Source organism: Chionomys nivalis, chromosome 2 (assembly GCF_950005125.1).
Source record: "Chionomys nivalis chromosome 2, mChiNiv1.1, whole genome shotgun sequence".
NCBI classification, from domain to species: Eukaryota; Metazoa; Chordata; class Mammalia; order Rodentia; family Cricetidae; genus Chionomys; species Chionomys nivalis.
In genome coordinates this window covers 60,112,139-60,129,207 of record NC_080087.1, presented here as the reverse complement: position 1 = coordinate 60,129,207, position 17,069 = coordinate 60,112,139, and the positions used below count along the sequence as shown (strand labels likewise).

Below are 17,069 nucleotides of genomic sequence, written 5' to 3'. Positions count from 1 at the left end.
GGAGGCAGAGGCAGAGCACTTGGGAGGCAGAGGCAGGCGGATCTCTGTGAGTTCGAGACCAGCCTGGTCTACAAGAGCTAGTTCCAGGACAGGCTCCAAAACCACAAAGAAACCCTGTCTCGAAAAACCAAAAAAAAAAAAAAAAAAAAAAAAAAAGGTGTTGTCTTTTCCAAAGCATGTGTTTATTTGTTATTGGACGGCTGCTTTGCACTTGGCTTTAGAAGGTCTGAGTCTGGAAGCTCCACTCTCTGGTTTTCAGTGTCTATTACATCAAGAGAGAAGGGAAAGATGGGGGAAGTGAGCGAGGAGACAGGGAGACAAACAGCGCCACAGTAACAAATGAAGGCTTTCTCGGAAGCAGCCAGCAGCATGCAACTAGGAACACACTTTTCCCTCCAACCTCCACAGCCACGGCCCCACAGGCAGCAGCAGTTCATTGCTTGGCACAGAAACATCATTTCCCACTAGGACAACAAGCCCTTTTCTTCAGATAATGATGAAATAAACGGCCACATGGGGTCACTGGAGGAGGCTGCCGGCCTCAGGGACCCTGGATTTCTATTAAGAGCAGATGAGTCACCCTTATTTGTCTTCTTCTCTCTCCTTCATTCATTTAAATGACTGAAGACAAGAGTTTGAAGCACAATGTTTAGAACCAGTGGAAGCTTGAGAATAAAGTACAGGCCCTGTGACAGCAGGGATGGGGGTGTACCCCTCTGCTCACCCGTTACTGCTGAGCACCAGGTTCTGGGCAGGGGGGTAAGGGTAAGGGCTCCTGACTTCCAGCTTTGGGTCTGCTTCTACCCTCGTGGGCTCTTGTGCTCCCCTCAATCCCCTGAAAGGTACTTGGGGAGTAAGGCCTGATTCACCCCAACCCGCTGACGGAGCATCACTCTCTCAGCTGTAACGGTCCTGCCAGCAGGCTGTCAGGCTAAGATTTCTTATGAACTCAAGAGGCGCAAACAGAATTGCACCCAGACTAGGCACCACTGCAATCTGGTCAAATCCTGAAGGAAGGACGGTCACTTCATCACTCTCCCCAGAGACTGCTCCGTCTACCAGCAAATAACGGTGACCAAATCGGAGGCACAGAGAGTGCTCCCCAGGAGCCTGGCAAATGAACAAGACAAGTGTGGGAGCGGGTCTGCCTGGTCAGCTACAAACTGCCACCTGAGCAGACTCCTGGGGCAAACAGTCTGTGTACGGCCACAACTCTATACAGTGGAGGAGAGAGAAAAGTCCACACAAAGCAAGAAGAATGTGACCAGCTCCGCAGAAAGTATAAAAAAGAGAATTATTTTATACTTCTCATACCACAAAGTGAAAATCTCATCTTGGAAGTATCTTCCTTTCCTAACAGATCTGAGACAACACACTTTTTTTTCCCCCAATGACGATGAGACTGCACTTTTAGGATCAGTTTATTCTGGGAGGCATTCTGTATGTTGGGTGCGGCTGTTCAAGGAGTTTGTCCTTGTTACCTGCCCTGTACATCTCTGTTCAAATCAATGCCTGGACTAAGACTTACATTTGTTGGCATATGGTTCCCACAGAAGGTAACAGGGATACGATTTTTAGTTTCCTTTGTTCTGAATTCTTGATTCCCTCTAGGTGGTTCTGTCCATAGCCCAGCCTTGAATTCCCAGTTCCCTCTAGGTGGTTCTGTTCATAGTCTGGCCTGTGTTAAGCACAAATATCTTCGTACAAACTTCCCAGAAGAGTCCCCCTCACCACCAGCGAAGTACCTCTCACCTGGAGACAGAAAGGACGTGAACTGGTAGAAGATCTCGGAGTCCTTTTTGCGCCCGCTGTACCCCACCACGCTGCCCACGTCCAGCGGGAAGGTCTTGAGGAGAGCACCTGTGGTCAGGTCGTGAAGCTGCAGAATGTTCTTCACGTCGTGGAGGTAGCACAAGACCAGGAAGTTGGACCTGACACAAGCCACCCACTCTGAAATGACAGGGAGAGAAAACCCAATGCTGCTTTGAAAATCAGAGAGCACGTCACTCAGTGAACTAAACAGCAGTGCAAAAGTCCTGCTGTGTGTGCCGTGGTGACACTTGCAAAGTCCTTTCATGATCTGCTTTAACCCTGCATCCCGTCTTCAGCACAGTGGCGGCTGTCGTGTTCACCTAAGGCATTCATGGTAACACAACAACACAACACACAACAACAGAGTTCAGTCTTGAGAACTGCATAGTGTTTAGGTCACACTCCTGGCTACCCATGGCTGTGTGAGTCCTGCAGACTGGACATGAGACACGTGGCTGCAAATATCCCTCCCTGCCTTGGAGCAGGTGCGAGCATGGCAGTTCGACAGTGCTCCTGGCTGTACCACCTCATGTGGATAGCTCTGCCTCAGAATAGACAGGTCACCTGGCTCTCCATGTGACACTGGAAGGGCTCTAGCCCATCTTGCCAAAGGGAATGAAACGGTCCAGCACCTGCTCTAACTCAGGACTGAAACGGTCCAGCCTGCTCTGCTACTCGTGACCAACTCAGCATCCAAAAAGAGAAGGCCAGAGTAGACGGTTTTGAGGAAGACGGGAAGGTGCTCCTGGCATGCTGTAAGCATCTCTCCCCATGCTGAGGAATCTGAGAGAGACTACAGCCTGCCACGTCTACACTGTGGCAGGATCGAGGAGGTGACCAGTTGCTACCTTAGTAGAAAATCCGTGCTGAGCTGGGGCTCTCAAGTTGCAGGTGTGATCTCTGCAGGGAAGAGTGGGTGGGGCTGTCTTGGGGCTTGTCTGACTGGCTTGGAGGTTCAAGGCAAGGATCTTAATACTTAATACCAGATGGTGGAGGGGTGCAGCCCAATGCCCAAGGCTGGGGAGAAGCCAAGCAAACTCGACTTCCTCAAGAACCACGGACGTTGTAGAAAGACACCATGGGAGCCTGTGACCTTGAGATCAGCTCCCTGCTGTCCACGCCAGCAATATCAGACATTTCTGCAAAGCACAGTAGACAGGAGTTTCTCACAGGTCCAGATGTGAACCTGGATCTGCATGGCTGCACACACGAGTCACTCCCTGGAGAACACACGGCAGGAGTGCTTTAGCTGAGGACTATTCTGTAGTCTGGGCACAGCTGTCCCTACACACAGTATACTTCTGAATGGCCTCAGTTCCTCAGTCAACTTATCACAGACGCTCGCTTCCCATAAGCAAACTCTTCATTGGTCTGAAGAACTGTACTCTTTTGTGTGATAATCTCTCTAGACTAGTGAGTCATCTAGTTAAACTCTGTCTTCATGCACGCATTTATAAGTCAGCATATAATTTTTGGTAAAATGCTTAAATGCCTGTGGCAGCTTTCAATTAAACTTAAAGGCAACCTAGTCTCTTTTCTAGCAAGATGGCTGGAAATGCACCCTCGCTTCTACAAGAGGCGGAAACAACCAAAGGCGACACAAAAGAGTGTAATCCTTTTTATCAGAAAGTGCGCACTGTTTAAGAACGACATTCCTAATAATTACAAGCCAAAGTACTGAGGAACTAGTCACCAGACCGTGAAGTGAATCAACTTGATGATGCTCCCACAAGCCCAATTTCCCAGCAGCCACTGCTCTTACCTAAGACATCTTTCTCGTGCTCAGGAACAAGCACTTTCCACTTAGACTCGTCAGGGTCCATGAAGTCGATGTTGATCAGACGGTAATTAGGAGAATTGCGGTTCGTCTTGAACGTGAACACCGTCCCCTCATTGGTTACGTAGTCATATTCTCCTTCAAAATTGTCTATCAGTTTTACCCACTTCAGGATTCCTACGAAGACACAATGCACTCCGGTCACCTCTGATACTGTAAGAAATTATGCAGGCTTCTACGGAGGGAGGTGAGGGGCTCTTCTCTTTCTATAAAGCCCAAGACACAGATGGTACCGGGAGCTCAAACACTCAAGAATGAGCAAGGGCTAGCTGTGAGTGGGGGCCAAAGAGCGCTTGAACACTCTGGCGCTAAGGGGGGCCTGAAGGACCTCATCTTCCACCCTACCATTGCCCACACCTGCTAACCCCTCTTCTGAGCAAGTCTCAAATCAAAGCCTGTCTTTCCACCTCTCCTGCCACCCTACAATGTCATCAGTCACCACCTGCTCCACGACAGTGGCCCTCAACCAGGGCGACAGACAAACCTCTTCTAAGCAGCATTTACAAGGTCTACATTTTGGTTTTGGTTGCTGCAACTTAGGAGGTGAGGATTGCTACTGCCATCTAGTGGTAGAGATCAGATATGCTGCTAAAAAATACTACCACCCACAAGTCAGTCCATAACAAAAGTCAACAGTGCCAAGTTTGAGAAGCTTTGGCCTATAGTGTTAGCTTTCTGAATGGTTTCCCACAGCCACTCTTGATTTTCTCTATTCCAGTCAGCAGGATATCTTAATATTCCTAACGTGGTCCACAATGGTGCCTTTCCCATTACACTCTGAATAAAATCCCCACACAACACAAGTCCCACCTAAGTCAACGCTGGCACATGCCAACTCTGAGCTCTAGGGGTACTCAGGCTCTGTCCTCTGACTGGGCCACTCTTAAATGGCTGATCACTCCTAACAAGCACACGCTTGGTGACACTGCTCTCCAAGATACAGCTTTGTGGATTCCTTGCTACTTCACGCTCAGCTTGCAGGCATTTCGCAGTACATAAGAGCTGTATTGACAGGCTCCAAAACCACAGAGAAACCCTGTCTCGAAAAACCAAAAAAAAAAAAAAAAAAAAAAAAAAAAGAGCTGTATTGAATGAAGTGAGGGACACTTGGAAATCCTTTATTCCTGAGAACTGGCACAGAGTGGTCATCACTAAGCATTCACCAGCATCCTGCAATGGTTCTGTGAACCTTAATGATCAGGCTCAGTGACAATCTTAGAGAATTTATCCGGGAAAGGACTCCACGACTTTAGATACTCTCCAAACATCTCTCAACTTCAACTGCACAGCAAACTTCCATTTTAATCTGGACCATTCGTTTCTACCCCAGTGCGTTTGGTAAGTACTTTGCACTTGTGTCTTATTTGTAACCACAGAATAGCTTTACATACAGTGTCGTTGACTTAAACTAATGAGGGAAAGTGTGATTCAAACACGGGAGACCAGTCCTGTGGTCAGACACTTGGATCAAAATCCCAGCCCTCCCTCTGGTAAGTCATGTGACTTTGAATGATTTCTTTATTCTCTGTATAGCTTTATTTCCTCAGCCATCAACTAAGAATCACGGGAAACATGAAAAATTATTTTTAAAGTGGTTGTTAGTATATCTATTGCACAATAAAAAATTCAGTGAAACTGTTTTAAAAAATAATTTGAATTAAGACCAATAAAACCAGCAGTAAAAATCTAAAACCTTCATAAATGTTGGCAGTAACCAGTTAAAAACACTGAGGAGGGCCTTCTAGTAGAGGCAGTCATAGGAAACCTAGAAACGTACCTAGCACGAAATGTGGGGTCTACACACACACACACACACACACACACACACACACACACACACACAAAAAAAAAAAAAGCAAGCAAAACCATACCGAGCTTCTTCTAAGGAAACATTAAAATAAAAACACAGCACAGCCCAAAGAGACAACAACCCCACTGGAAACAGAGGAATGTGAATGTAATGTCATTCTGAGACTCAGCTGGGAAAACAACACATAAGGACAGCCAGGCAGGAGCTCGTCTGGGTGGCTGACCAGCCCAACTCTGTCCCTCCCACGCACGTTCACAACATCGTAGCTCTGACTCCTTTTACTCCTGCAGAGACTCAACCACGGAGAAGCACACAGGCTTCACTGTCACCTCCTTCCCCAGCAGAAACATCAGAGACAAGTCAGTCTCAGTCTCTGTCCGGGTTCCCGTGCACACTCCATTTCTGTTCTCTGTGATTTCTGGTCCCTTTCTGGCACCAACAATGTATCTGGAAGGCCCTGTGTAAGTGTTTACAGTATTGAGATTGTTTCAGCTCAAAGGCTTCTCAGAATACACACTCAGACACTCCTGGAACAGACCTTACAATTATGTTTCATGAGGTCAAAATGCACATGAAGCACAGCTAGACTTCTTAACTTTTTAAGTGGCAAATTGCTCCCCTCAAACGAGTACTCGGTAGGTGATCCACTCTATGGCAACAGTAACTTGCTCTCTCTCTCTCTCTCTTTCTCTCACACACACACCCCTCATGTCTTAGAACAGCAACAATTTAAGTCACTAGCTGCCAATCAAACATTTGAAAATAATCAGAAAGCTTCATTTGTTTATGGTAAAAATGACAAATCACTATTTCTTGAACTATGACATTTGTGGATACCAAATCTTGATCCAGTGAAATGTCAGATTGCTTAAATATTCCCCTGCCAACAAAGCATTCATGATGTAAATGCTTATTTCACAGCATAATCTTCTATGGTTTCTGCTTGAAAAGGTCACGGAGACAGTGGCATTTATCATGATCCCAACCCATGCGAAGCCACTCGAGTACACACCAGCCCCAAACACTGCAGGAAATTCCTTTGTAGTGCACATAGGGGAGCCTAAAGAGAAGCAGTTCCTCAAACAATCAGGTTCTGCTGTACACCAACACCTCAGACAAGACTGTGGGAATGTCACTCCGCTCTGAAGAGCTGACTAGCTGTGAACATACACAGTGGGTCTGTGGTGCATCAGAGCAAGAAGCTGTGACTGGATTTGTACAAAAACAGGTGTAAGATGTAAAATGCTTTCATTTAAATTAACTTTATTATAAGAAGATAACCTGGGAATTAAAAGCATCACACACAGAAAGCAGTCAGACCCAAAGTCTATATACGCACCTCAATGGACTTCTATGCAGTAAGGACAGATGTGCGGCAGCTGTGGAGTGCCATGCTGGATTTTACACGCTTACAAATGTGTTTTACACACTTAACTACCACCAAAGCTAAAACATCCATGAGAGAGTTAAAACTAGAAAAATAGCCGGGCGGTGGTGGCGCACGCCTTTAATCCCAGCACTTGGGAGGCAGAGGCAGGCGGATCTCTGTGAGTTTGAGACCAGCCTGGTCTACAAGAGCTATTCCAGGACAGGCTCCAAAACCACAGAGAAACCCTGTCTCGAAAAAGCAAAAAAAAAAAAAAAAATAGAAAAATAATTAGCTTTCTATCCTCTTTCTATCTTGTGTCCATCACAGCATCTCCTAGTATTTAGCTTTTCTTCTCTCTTCTACATGTTATACTGCACCCTTGTACATATTTGTTTAAATATATATAAACATATTATATATAATAAATATACATGAAAATATATTTAAACAAATATACATACACATACACACATTATAGAGGAAAATTGTACATTTTTTTTCTTTCTGAGATTGTGTGAACTCACTGAATATTATACATTCTAAGTCCATCCATTTTCCTACACATACGTGGTCACATTTTTTCTTTAGAGCTGAATAGTATTCCATTTGATACACACACCAAATTTTCATGACCCATTCATTTGTTGTTAGACATCTAGGTTGCTTCCAGTTCTTTGCTACAGTGAAAGCAACAACAACACCAGCAATAAATACGGGCTGCAAATATCACTATGGTAGTGTTGAAAACCAGCTCAGGGCCAGGCCCTCACTGGGCAGGACATGTCAAAAGGAAGCCTGTGAAGCCCCATGTGACCCAGAATCCTGCTCTAGTCTTTGATGGAAAAATAAGAAGCAATTCATTAAAAAAGAAGAAGAAGAAGAAGAAGAAGAAGAAGAAGAAGAAGAAGAAGAAGAAGAAGAAGAAGAAGAAGAAGAAGAAGAAGAAGAAGAAGAAGAAGAAGAAGAAGAAGAAGAAGAAGAAGAAGAAGAAGGGTAGTGCTAGTGCACGCCTTTAATCCCAACACTTGGGAGGCTGAGGCAGGTGGATCTCTGAGTTCAAGGCCAACCTGGCCTACAAGAGCTAGTTCCAGAACACATTACAAAGCTACAGAGAAACCCTGTTTCGGGGTGGGGGGGAAGAATTAAAAAACGGTATTTTGGGTACACCATGGGGGCTCTTTCATTTTTGCTGTTTACAAGTGAGAACCCTGTCGAATTAAATGCACAACATGAAAATTACTTTCACAAAAGAGACACAGCTTTAATTCCTTAACCCTTTGAGGGTTTGTTCACTTTGTCTGTAAGTGCCACTATTCACTCTGAGGCCAACAGAATTCAATTCCCAAACCTCTCCACCATAAAGTTAATGTGGCTTTTTTGTTAAGCCTGCTTCTCGCTGGGGACTGATTTGTCTACTGGATGGAGATTAACTTAAAATTAATCCTCTTATGGTTTTCTTAGAGTAAAGACACACTTCCATTTCTTTCTTTAAAAATGACTAATGATATTAACTACATCTCATGGGGAAAACTGTGGCCGTCTCTAATAACAGAGTTAAGATGCTTTTATATTTTACAAAAACTATACAGGATTGGCACGTCCCATAGATAATAGACTCAAGGTGATGTCAGATGCTGAGGCTGAGTGGGGAGAAGTCTCCGGAACTCTCCACCCCCACCCCCAGGTATGAAGGACTTCTTTATCCTGGCCTGAAGCTGCATGCTTATTTGCTTAACTTTGTCTGTTGCATTATATCCCGCCCCTCCTCGTGCCCCACCATTCGCGGACTCTGTTTCTTTAATTACTATTGTTATGCACACACGTATAAATATGACCCGCTCAGGGTCTTTAGTGTCCTTGCATGGATATCTTCTCAAGGCTTACATTTGGTACTACATAACCACAGAACCACACAGGGGCTCATCCAATGGAAGACCAACCCCCTCTCTCACCAATCATCTGGGAGCCCTAAGAGTTCTCGCATCTACAATGACATGTCAACCACTGTCAAGTGTAGGTATTTTTAAGAGACCACAGTGCTGAGACTCCTTGGGTGCGCCTTCTCTATCACACACAGACACAGTCTTGGCAAGCACCCTGTCCTCTGGCCCGTGCAGCTTTTCCGCCCTCTCCACTGTGACGATATTCCCCAAGCCTCAGGTGTAGGGGCTGTGACGCAGAGATAGCAAATGGAGCCAGGCACCAACAGTTATCAGTTCTCTGCATTTTGATCAGTTGTCGTTTTCTGTCTGTCTGCTGCAAAAATAAGTTTCTTTAGTGGGATGTGAGGGCTACACTAATCTCTGAATACAGGGAGTATTTAAAATGTAGCTAGAAATTACACTGGTTTGACAAAGTGACTATGACTTAAGCAACCATTTGTAATTGGCTAAGTTAACAGTAAAAGGCAGGAATTCCTTCCTACTGAATGGCCCAGTCACTCTTGTGACTCAGGGGTCTCACAGCTGGGCAGGACTATTTACTGCCCTCTCCCTCGGCAGCCTGCAGAGCTCCTTCCTAACCATGAGAGCTAGACCTCAGGCTCAGGTCCAGATCTGTTCCTTCAAGTCCTACACCCACAGGTACTTACCTTCAAGTTCTGGGAGGCCACCAAGGGCAAGAGCAGCTATATTTTGGGGAAAACTCTCGGACTTCCCCAGCCAGCCACTCTACAGGAGGTTTTCCATGGCTGTTAGAAGGATTTTCACTAGATGGTCTATGGCTCTTGGCGGCGTAATTTCATTTAAGTTACACACACAAAGTAACTTTAAATAACATAAAATAACACGGCGTCTGTAGCTTTTAAAAATATGCTTAGTGTTATTTATCTTTCTTCCATCACTCTTCCTTCATATACACCTGTGTTTTTAAAGGCTGCTGTGAAGCAAATCTGGCTTGCAAGCCCCTTGGGGAGAGAAAGTGCTACTCAGGGGATCTGCATGCACAGCTCTGAACCTGCTCCCCGGAAACATTACAAATGCAGCATTTAGTACCCCAATTACCCCAGCATTCTTCAAGTGATGAAAATGGAACATGATGACTCTGAACAGAATGACTTTAAGTCATCTCTTAAAATCTAATTTTCCTCTACTGAGGCATACAGTCATTTTCCTAAGAAAAGTCTATATTTATAATCAATAATTTAAAAATGATGAGTTCTCTAAGCCATTGGGTTATATGAATTAATGCACAATTTTCATGACATATCTAATATAAAGGGTTCAAAAGTTTAAGAAAAAACATAGCATAAATATGGATTTTATTATTAGCACAGAAGGAGGAAGGCTTATCAGACAGGGTACCTGGACATGGGTCTCTTAAGGGACCTTAACTAGTTATCTGCCATAAGCTGGTGCAGCTATCAGGAGACCATCAAGCGCTGTTCATATGCACGCGCGCACACACACACACACACAATCAGAGGGTGAAAGACGAGGTCTAGGTTCATGCAGCTCACTGAAGTGAACTTTTCACTTCTTAAGGTAGGCAACTTTGTAGTGTCTTAATATTTAATTTTTCTGTCCTTGTGGTTCAAACTTATCAAAAGGAATACTCAGGTTTTACTCAGGTAACACAGAGATTTTTATTTTAATTCCATGTTAAATAAATTCCATGATAAATTTTTAGTTATCATATTTTCTTGACTAATTCAGCCACATTTGAGGTAAATGGTAGGTACATTTAAATCCAATGGCTCTCCTTCCTTTTAAATAGCATGACTAAAGTAGCCAAGGAGCAAGATAAGAAGCAAGAGTGAGAGAGTGAGGTATTCATTCTTACCAATCAGACACAAACCCTGAGACCCTTCCCACCAGTCGTCCACAGAGGCACACACGGAGAACTCTTCTGATTATGAATCAGTGGGGCAGTAAACACAATACCAAAACTTGTATTTAGAGTAAGCTGATTTTAGGAGTTCAAAACAAAACAAAACCCCTCTAAATATGCCCTTAACCTACTATGCTGTTATCTAAAACGAAAGTACTGTGATTCCAAAAACCCACTCTGTCAAGGAAAAGCAAGAAGGAAGGACGGAGCCTTCTATATGCCATGACCCACACCCTAGTCACCCTTTTCTCTGCATTTTCACTACTGCTTATAATTAATTCCCTGTAAACAGGTATGTTTTTTTCCATTTGCAGACATGGAAATCTTGAAAGGGAAAAACAATCTTCCAATCAGGATACTCAGCTGTAACTACAGTGAACCATGTAAGCACCTTCACAATCACCATTCCCATCTGCCGTCTCCTTCGCAGAGGCTACGTTGATTTAATCCCTTCAGTAGCCGAGCACACACAGTACAGCACTTCACTGCTGTGCGATTCACAGTCCCTGACTCAACTAGACAAACTGAACAGACACCAAAGAAAAACTGCATCTCTACTTAACATTAGACCGGGCCACTAGCCCTAGACGATCCAGAACAGCGACTTTGTATCACATTCATACTGTCTTAGCTCTTATCAGTAATCTAGAGAGGATGTGAAACACAGACAGATGTGGGAGGTGGATTCTGGTGTCCGCCAGGACTGAGTCCTGGAATCCAAGTCACAGGGACATCAAGGAACAACTACACGGCTTCTTTAAATAACTGTAGCCATGTGACTGATCCGCAGTGAACCAGTGATTACTATGAAATAACAAACAAGATGTCGCCACCCCTGCCCCTTGCAAGTGACTTTTGAGCCTATGTATGAAACTGAGCAGCTCAGTAGGTCAACCCAACCACTATGGGGTTTCTGCTATTCACAAAGCAGAAAGGCTAGTGAAGCAGCGACTATGAAAGCTGAGGCTGGAGAGGTCACTCAGCAGTAAAGAACATTGGTTTTTTACCAAAGAACTCCAGTTGGACTCCCAGCAACCACACGGTGGTTCACAACTGTCCATAACTGCAGTTCTGGGGATCAACATCCTCTACTGGAACAGACAAACATGCAGGCAAAACACCCCTACACACACACACACACAAAAAAAAAAATCTTTAGAAAAATTTACTAAATAAAATAAAAGAGATGGTAGGCCCTGTACTACTCAGGAACTTGCAGCTATCACTGCAGAAAGCGCATTCTTAAGCAGCTCACAGCTTGGCTCCACTCCCCCTGCCAATCACTCAGAAGTCAGCGAGCTTCTGAGAGGAGGAGGGCACAATGACCTGCTTTCAGTGACCTCTGAACTGTCCAGCTCAGCAACCTTATGGAAACTGAACTAAGGTCAGTGCCACAGAGCCGTCTGCTCTACTGCTCTGGCCAGCCTCACGCCTCTAGTTAACCCAACGCACTACCTTAGGTGTTCCTGCCAGGGTGTTTGCAGAGGTAAAAGAAAGCACAGGATATTGTTCTTGACAAAGCAAGGGCCTTGCTCAACAACTCAAAAGTCAAAGGTTGACCATGAGGCTTCCCTAGAGAAGACAATCCACTTGGGGACAGTGGCATCAGCTTGTCGGACCGTCCTGACAGCTGGCCCCACAGTGCTCACACGTGCCTGAATGGTTCCTACGACCACATAAGTCAACCCCCTGCAGCAGTCCCCTTCCTATTCATTCTCTCCCCACCCCATCTCAGCTTCTCTCTACACACCTGCATGGGCCACCTACCTCACAAACACAACACTGCTATCTGGTATTAACATGGGCCTAGCGACTGCAGCTCAATGTACAAACAAGTAGACGGAGCTTCCTTACCTATTGGAGGTTGAGCGATTTGTGCTTTTTAATTTGTTAGCCTGTATCCTTAACAGCACAAGCCTACCTAATGATGTAAAGACAAGATGAAGTTATAAACAGAAGATGCAAAACACCTGTCTCTTGAGAAGGAGCCCTATTCCTGGGACTTTTAAGAAACCAGGGGAAGCCCAAATCCTTCTACCACCTGAGAAACACAGGATGTGGGCAAGGACAGGCACAGAGTTTCATTTGGGTGCAATCTCCAGAGGTTTCTCAGTCCTACAGAGACCCAGTGAAGAACTGTGGGTAGCAGCTTGCTCCGTACAAAGAATGGGAACACCATGTGCTGGCTGTAGTTGAGGCTAAAATAGGTGTCTCTGCCTTTTCAAATAAAATAGCTTTACTATGTATGCATTTATTACTGATGTAATAAATTACTGACCCTCCTGCTGCACGGCTGACCTTTGCTCAGCAGGTTAAATGATGTAATACCCAATCAGAAGGAATTATCTTTGTATCGGAATGTTGAACACTATCACAGCGAGACACATAAATTATTCAGAATTGTATTTAGAATGGTTTATTTTGGAATCCCGTGTGAAGCCTCTCTGAAATAATCCGTATTTTACACTTAATTTCTTAGGCACCTGGATCTAGTAGTCAGCTTACGCGAGAACTTTTCAGGGCTGGTCAGACTTCAACATCGTAAATTATGGAGCCGACGACTTAAATGCCTGATCTTAGTATAGCAGATCACCTTTCAAATCAGCATCAGTCCACGCTGGCCACAGACGCACACAGATTCATCTGCCTCTGCCTCCCGGGTGCTGGGCTTAAAGGCCGGTGCCATCTGCCCAGTGACTGCCCTCAATTTTTAATAGGCTGGTTCTGCGCTCACTGTGGTGACATATGAGGCTTCAGAAAGCAAAAGTGGGCTGTCACTGTGTACACAGTTCGGGAGGGGCCACCATGTGATTACCTGTTAATGTGGTAAATACCCACCTTTGTATTAGCCACATGCCTGGAACAGTTTGCATTCCAAGAACTCTATGACTATAAACTGCTAGAGGTCAAGGTGCCTGTGTCTCCTCACCACACAGGACTTCATCACCAGCAGGTGCAGAAGACACGCTAAACCCCCATCTACATGGGAAATTCAGATAGCCAGCTTCACCTCACTTGCCCTTATCACTGCAATAGCACAAACATCTGCATGACCTGAGATGACGTGGTAGGAGGAAGACGGCTGGCGCAGAGTCAACTGCGAGACTGACACACCACCCTTCTAATGGGGCATCCTAGGGGAAGTACATCCATCTTCAATAACTTACCAGTGATACCGTTGGATTCCTGCTGGAGGTCACAGTACCACAGTCGGTTTACCGGATCACATCCCTCCCAGATGGATAACAAGACGTAGCGACCATCATCCGAGAGCTACAAAGAGACAACAGTGTGGGGGCTGAGTAACGTGGACTTGTTTAGCGGCCTGTGCAGTGGGTGTTACTGTTCCCATCACTATGACCAAACAGCTGACAAGAAGCTCCTCGGGGTAGAAAGAACTAATCCGAGTTTACGGCTTAAGGGGTTACAGTCTGCCATGACGAGGACCACATGCAGCAGAAGCTTGTTCACATCCGACAGGTGAGGGAACAGACACAGACGGGAAGCCAGGATGGACTACAAACCTCGAGGCCCACCCTGCAATGACACACTTCCTCCAGCTAGGCCACACCCCTTCGATGACCTACAACCTCTCAAAATAGCCCCAGCAGCTGGGGACCAAGAGGCCGTGGAGGATACTTCACATCTAATTCTAACAAATGCTTAGGAAAAAAGTGAATGTATCTTCACCCCAAACTCAGGATCTGAGAATAAAGTTGCTTTAAAAAAGAAAGAAGATAGGTATTTAAGTAGAAGTCCCATTAGGAGAACAGAATATAGTGATTTTTATCCAATTTTTTAAAAAAACATTTATTTATTTATTAATTATGGATACAATATTCTTTCTGTGTGTATGCCTGAAGACCAGAAGAGGGCACCAGACCTCATTACAGCAACCTCATGTGGTTGCCGGGAATTGAACTCAGGACCTTTGGAAGAGCAGGCAATGCTCTTAACCACTGAGCCATCTCTCCAGCCCCTCCAAATTTCTTGTCTATGAGGTAAGAACACGTAATTTGCTATTCTGAACACTGACACGTCTGTTCTCGGGTTACCCATTTTAAGAGCGATGGCTCTAAATGAGTGAGGACGGGCAGAGTGGATGCTCGTCTGGCAGTCCAAGGGCTACATCTGCATAGCTCTCCTGATGGCTCTTCATGGATTTCCTCAGTCAATTCTACCACAACATCAGAGGTAAGGAGCCTTGGCTTCTGGAAATTCCAAGTATGCAAAAGCATACCTATGGGGAGTGAAAAGAATCACAGCGAAAACCTATGATATAAACCTAAAAAGAAAATTCAACAAGTAACAGATTGTTGTTCTGAGTTGCCAGGCCTGATGTGAGCAACATCAACCTAGGTTTATCCTTCTGTAACTCATTTGTCACATAATATCTTTTTGACAACTAGCTTGCACTGGTCTATATAAATCTGTTTATATAAATCTTAATGTTCTACATTCAGTCTAGGGACGCCACCCAACTAATCCTTCTCCCTATTACTAAATATTTACATTGTTTCCATTTCCTTCATACTATAAATCTTTTAGGGAAAAAAATCTTAACCATATTTGTGACCTATAGTGTTTCCCAGATTCTAAAACAGAAGTAATCTGTTGTTGGGTGTGCATATCCTGAAGTTGATTAGATGGTTGTACCAATTTATGCCATTATCCGGCTGCACTGTCTGCAATCCCGGTAGCTCTACAATCTTGTTATGGTTGTTAACTTTATGTCAACTTGGCTGAGCTGTGGTGCCCAGATATTTGGCTGAACAGTGATCCAGATGCTTCTGTGAGGGCAGCTCTTAAGTGGAGTTGTGTTTAAAGGAGTAGACATGGAGCAAAGCATACCTCCCTCCACAATGTGCTGCCCCTTGTTCAACCAGCCAAGGGTGGTAACGGAACAAGAAGCAGACTGCTCAGGGCTCAAGGACTACTCTTCCCAGAATTCCCAATTTCCAGAACTGGCAGGCCTCCACAGTAACAAGGCTATTTGTTAAAATACTTTGTCTTTATAAAAACACACATATGCACACACTGCTGGTCCTTGCTCCCCAGAGAACCCTGCTATACTTTCCAATTATTATTCTTTTATTTGGTCATTCCATAGGCATAGTCTAAAGGTCTGTATACAAGCTCATGTCTACGTTTTGTTTCTATATGATAAAGATGTATCAGTGAACAACTCAGGAAATGTCACAGCTAACAAAGGAGACAAACACATAAGTATGGGATTATACCACCCATTACTCACATACAAATGGCATGAGCAACAGGGAGAAATCATAGCAAAGGAGGCAGGACACGTGACAAAGGTCTGTAGTCTTAAAAAGAGCACCAGGGCAGGCCCCACAGGGAGGTGTCTTGGCATGGGGAGTCACTGCAGTCACTGCTTAGAACTGTCATTAGGTGTCACTTTTTCGTTTTGTTTTTCCCGACAGGGTTTCTCTGTGAAACTGTCCTAGCTGTCCTGGAACTAGTTCTTGTAGACCAGACTGACCTCGAACTCACAGAGATCCACCTGTCTCTGCCTCTCTAGTGCTAGGATTAAAGGCGAGCACCACCACTGCCTGGCTGTTGCTTTTTATTAATCTACATGTAGTGAGTGTTTTATTATCTGGAGGCTTTTACTACTTTCTTGTTACTTCCATGCATTTGCAAGTCAATTACAACAGTCTTGGCTGTAACGGTGTACTTGGATTCACTGCACTTCTTGGATCTGCGGGTTTGTATATTTTATCAAATGTAACAGTTTTTTTTTTCTTTTTTCACCTCCTTTACATTTTAAGAACACCCTTGTCTCTATCCTGACATTTCAAATAGACATTGTGTTCACTCAGTCCTGTCTAACATTTTCTAAGAGCCTCTGTAAACTAATCCGATAATTTAAAAAAAAAAATATTTGCTAAGTCATTTGCCATTTTTGAATCTGTTCCTATGATTAAGGCTTTTTCTGGCTTGAGGTCACATTATTCTGCTTCATTAAACGTGTATTGACTTCTGAATTAGATTCTGGGCATGCGGAACACTGGAGTTTTTTCTTCTTTCTAATCTTACTATAAAATGTTTTCAGTCAATTAATTTCCTGGCAAACCAGCTGGCTCCATCCAGGCTTGCTCTCCAGCCTCACTGGCTGGGGTCGCAGCCTGACTGGGAAAGCGTGGCCTCTCTAGGGCGCACCACACCCCTGGGTGCTCAGGCTTTGTTAACTGTGTCAGAGCGTGGTCACCAGCCTGTCAAGCCTTTAGCAGGTATCAGTTCACAGTTCCTGAGTGTTGTGCTGAGCCTGAATCAGGAAGCACCATTCAGTGCACACAACTCCTCATAAACAGCTGAATCCACAGGGGACCCTCAAGTCACCCCATGACCCTTTGTGGGACGTCCCTACCTTCAGCACCTGACTCCACAGACTC

At 44.7% G+C, this 17,069-nt stretch overlaps 1 protein-coding gene across 1 annotated transcript in view; it reads right to left on the bottom strand.

Annotated features, from left to right (window-relative positions):
- Prep (prolyl endopeptidase) overlaps positions 1-17,069 on the bottom strand; it is a 106,560-nt gene that overhangs the window by 42,063 nt on the left and 47,428 nt on the right. The window contains exons 7-9 of the mRNA XM_057762967.1: positions 13,824-13,929; positions 3,575-3,766; positions 1,753-1,950 (exon numbers count right to left, since the gene is read on the bottom strand). Of these exons, the coding sequence (XP_057618950.1) occupies positions 1,753-1,950; positions 3,575-3,766; positions 13,824-13,929 (496 nt within the window). The remainder of the gene's footprint in view (positions 1-1,752; positions 1,951-3,574; positions 3,767-13,823; positions 13,930-17,069) is intronic.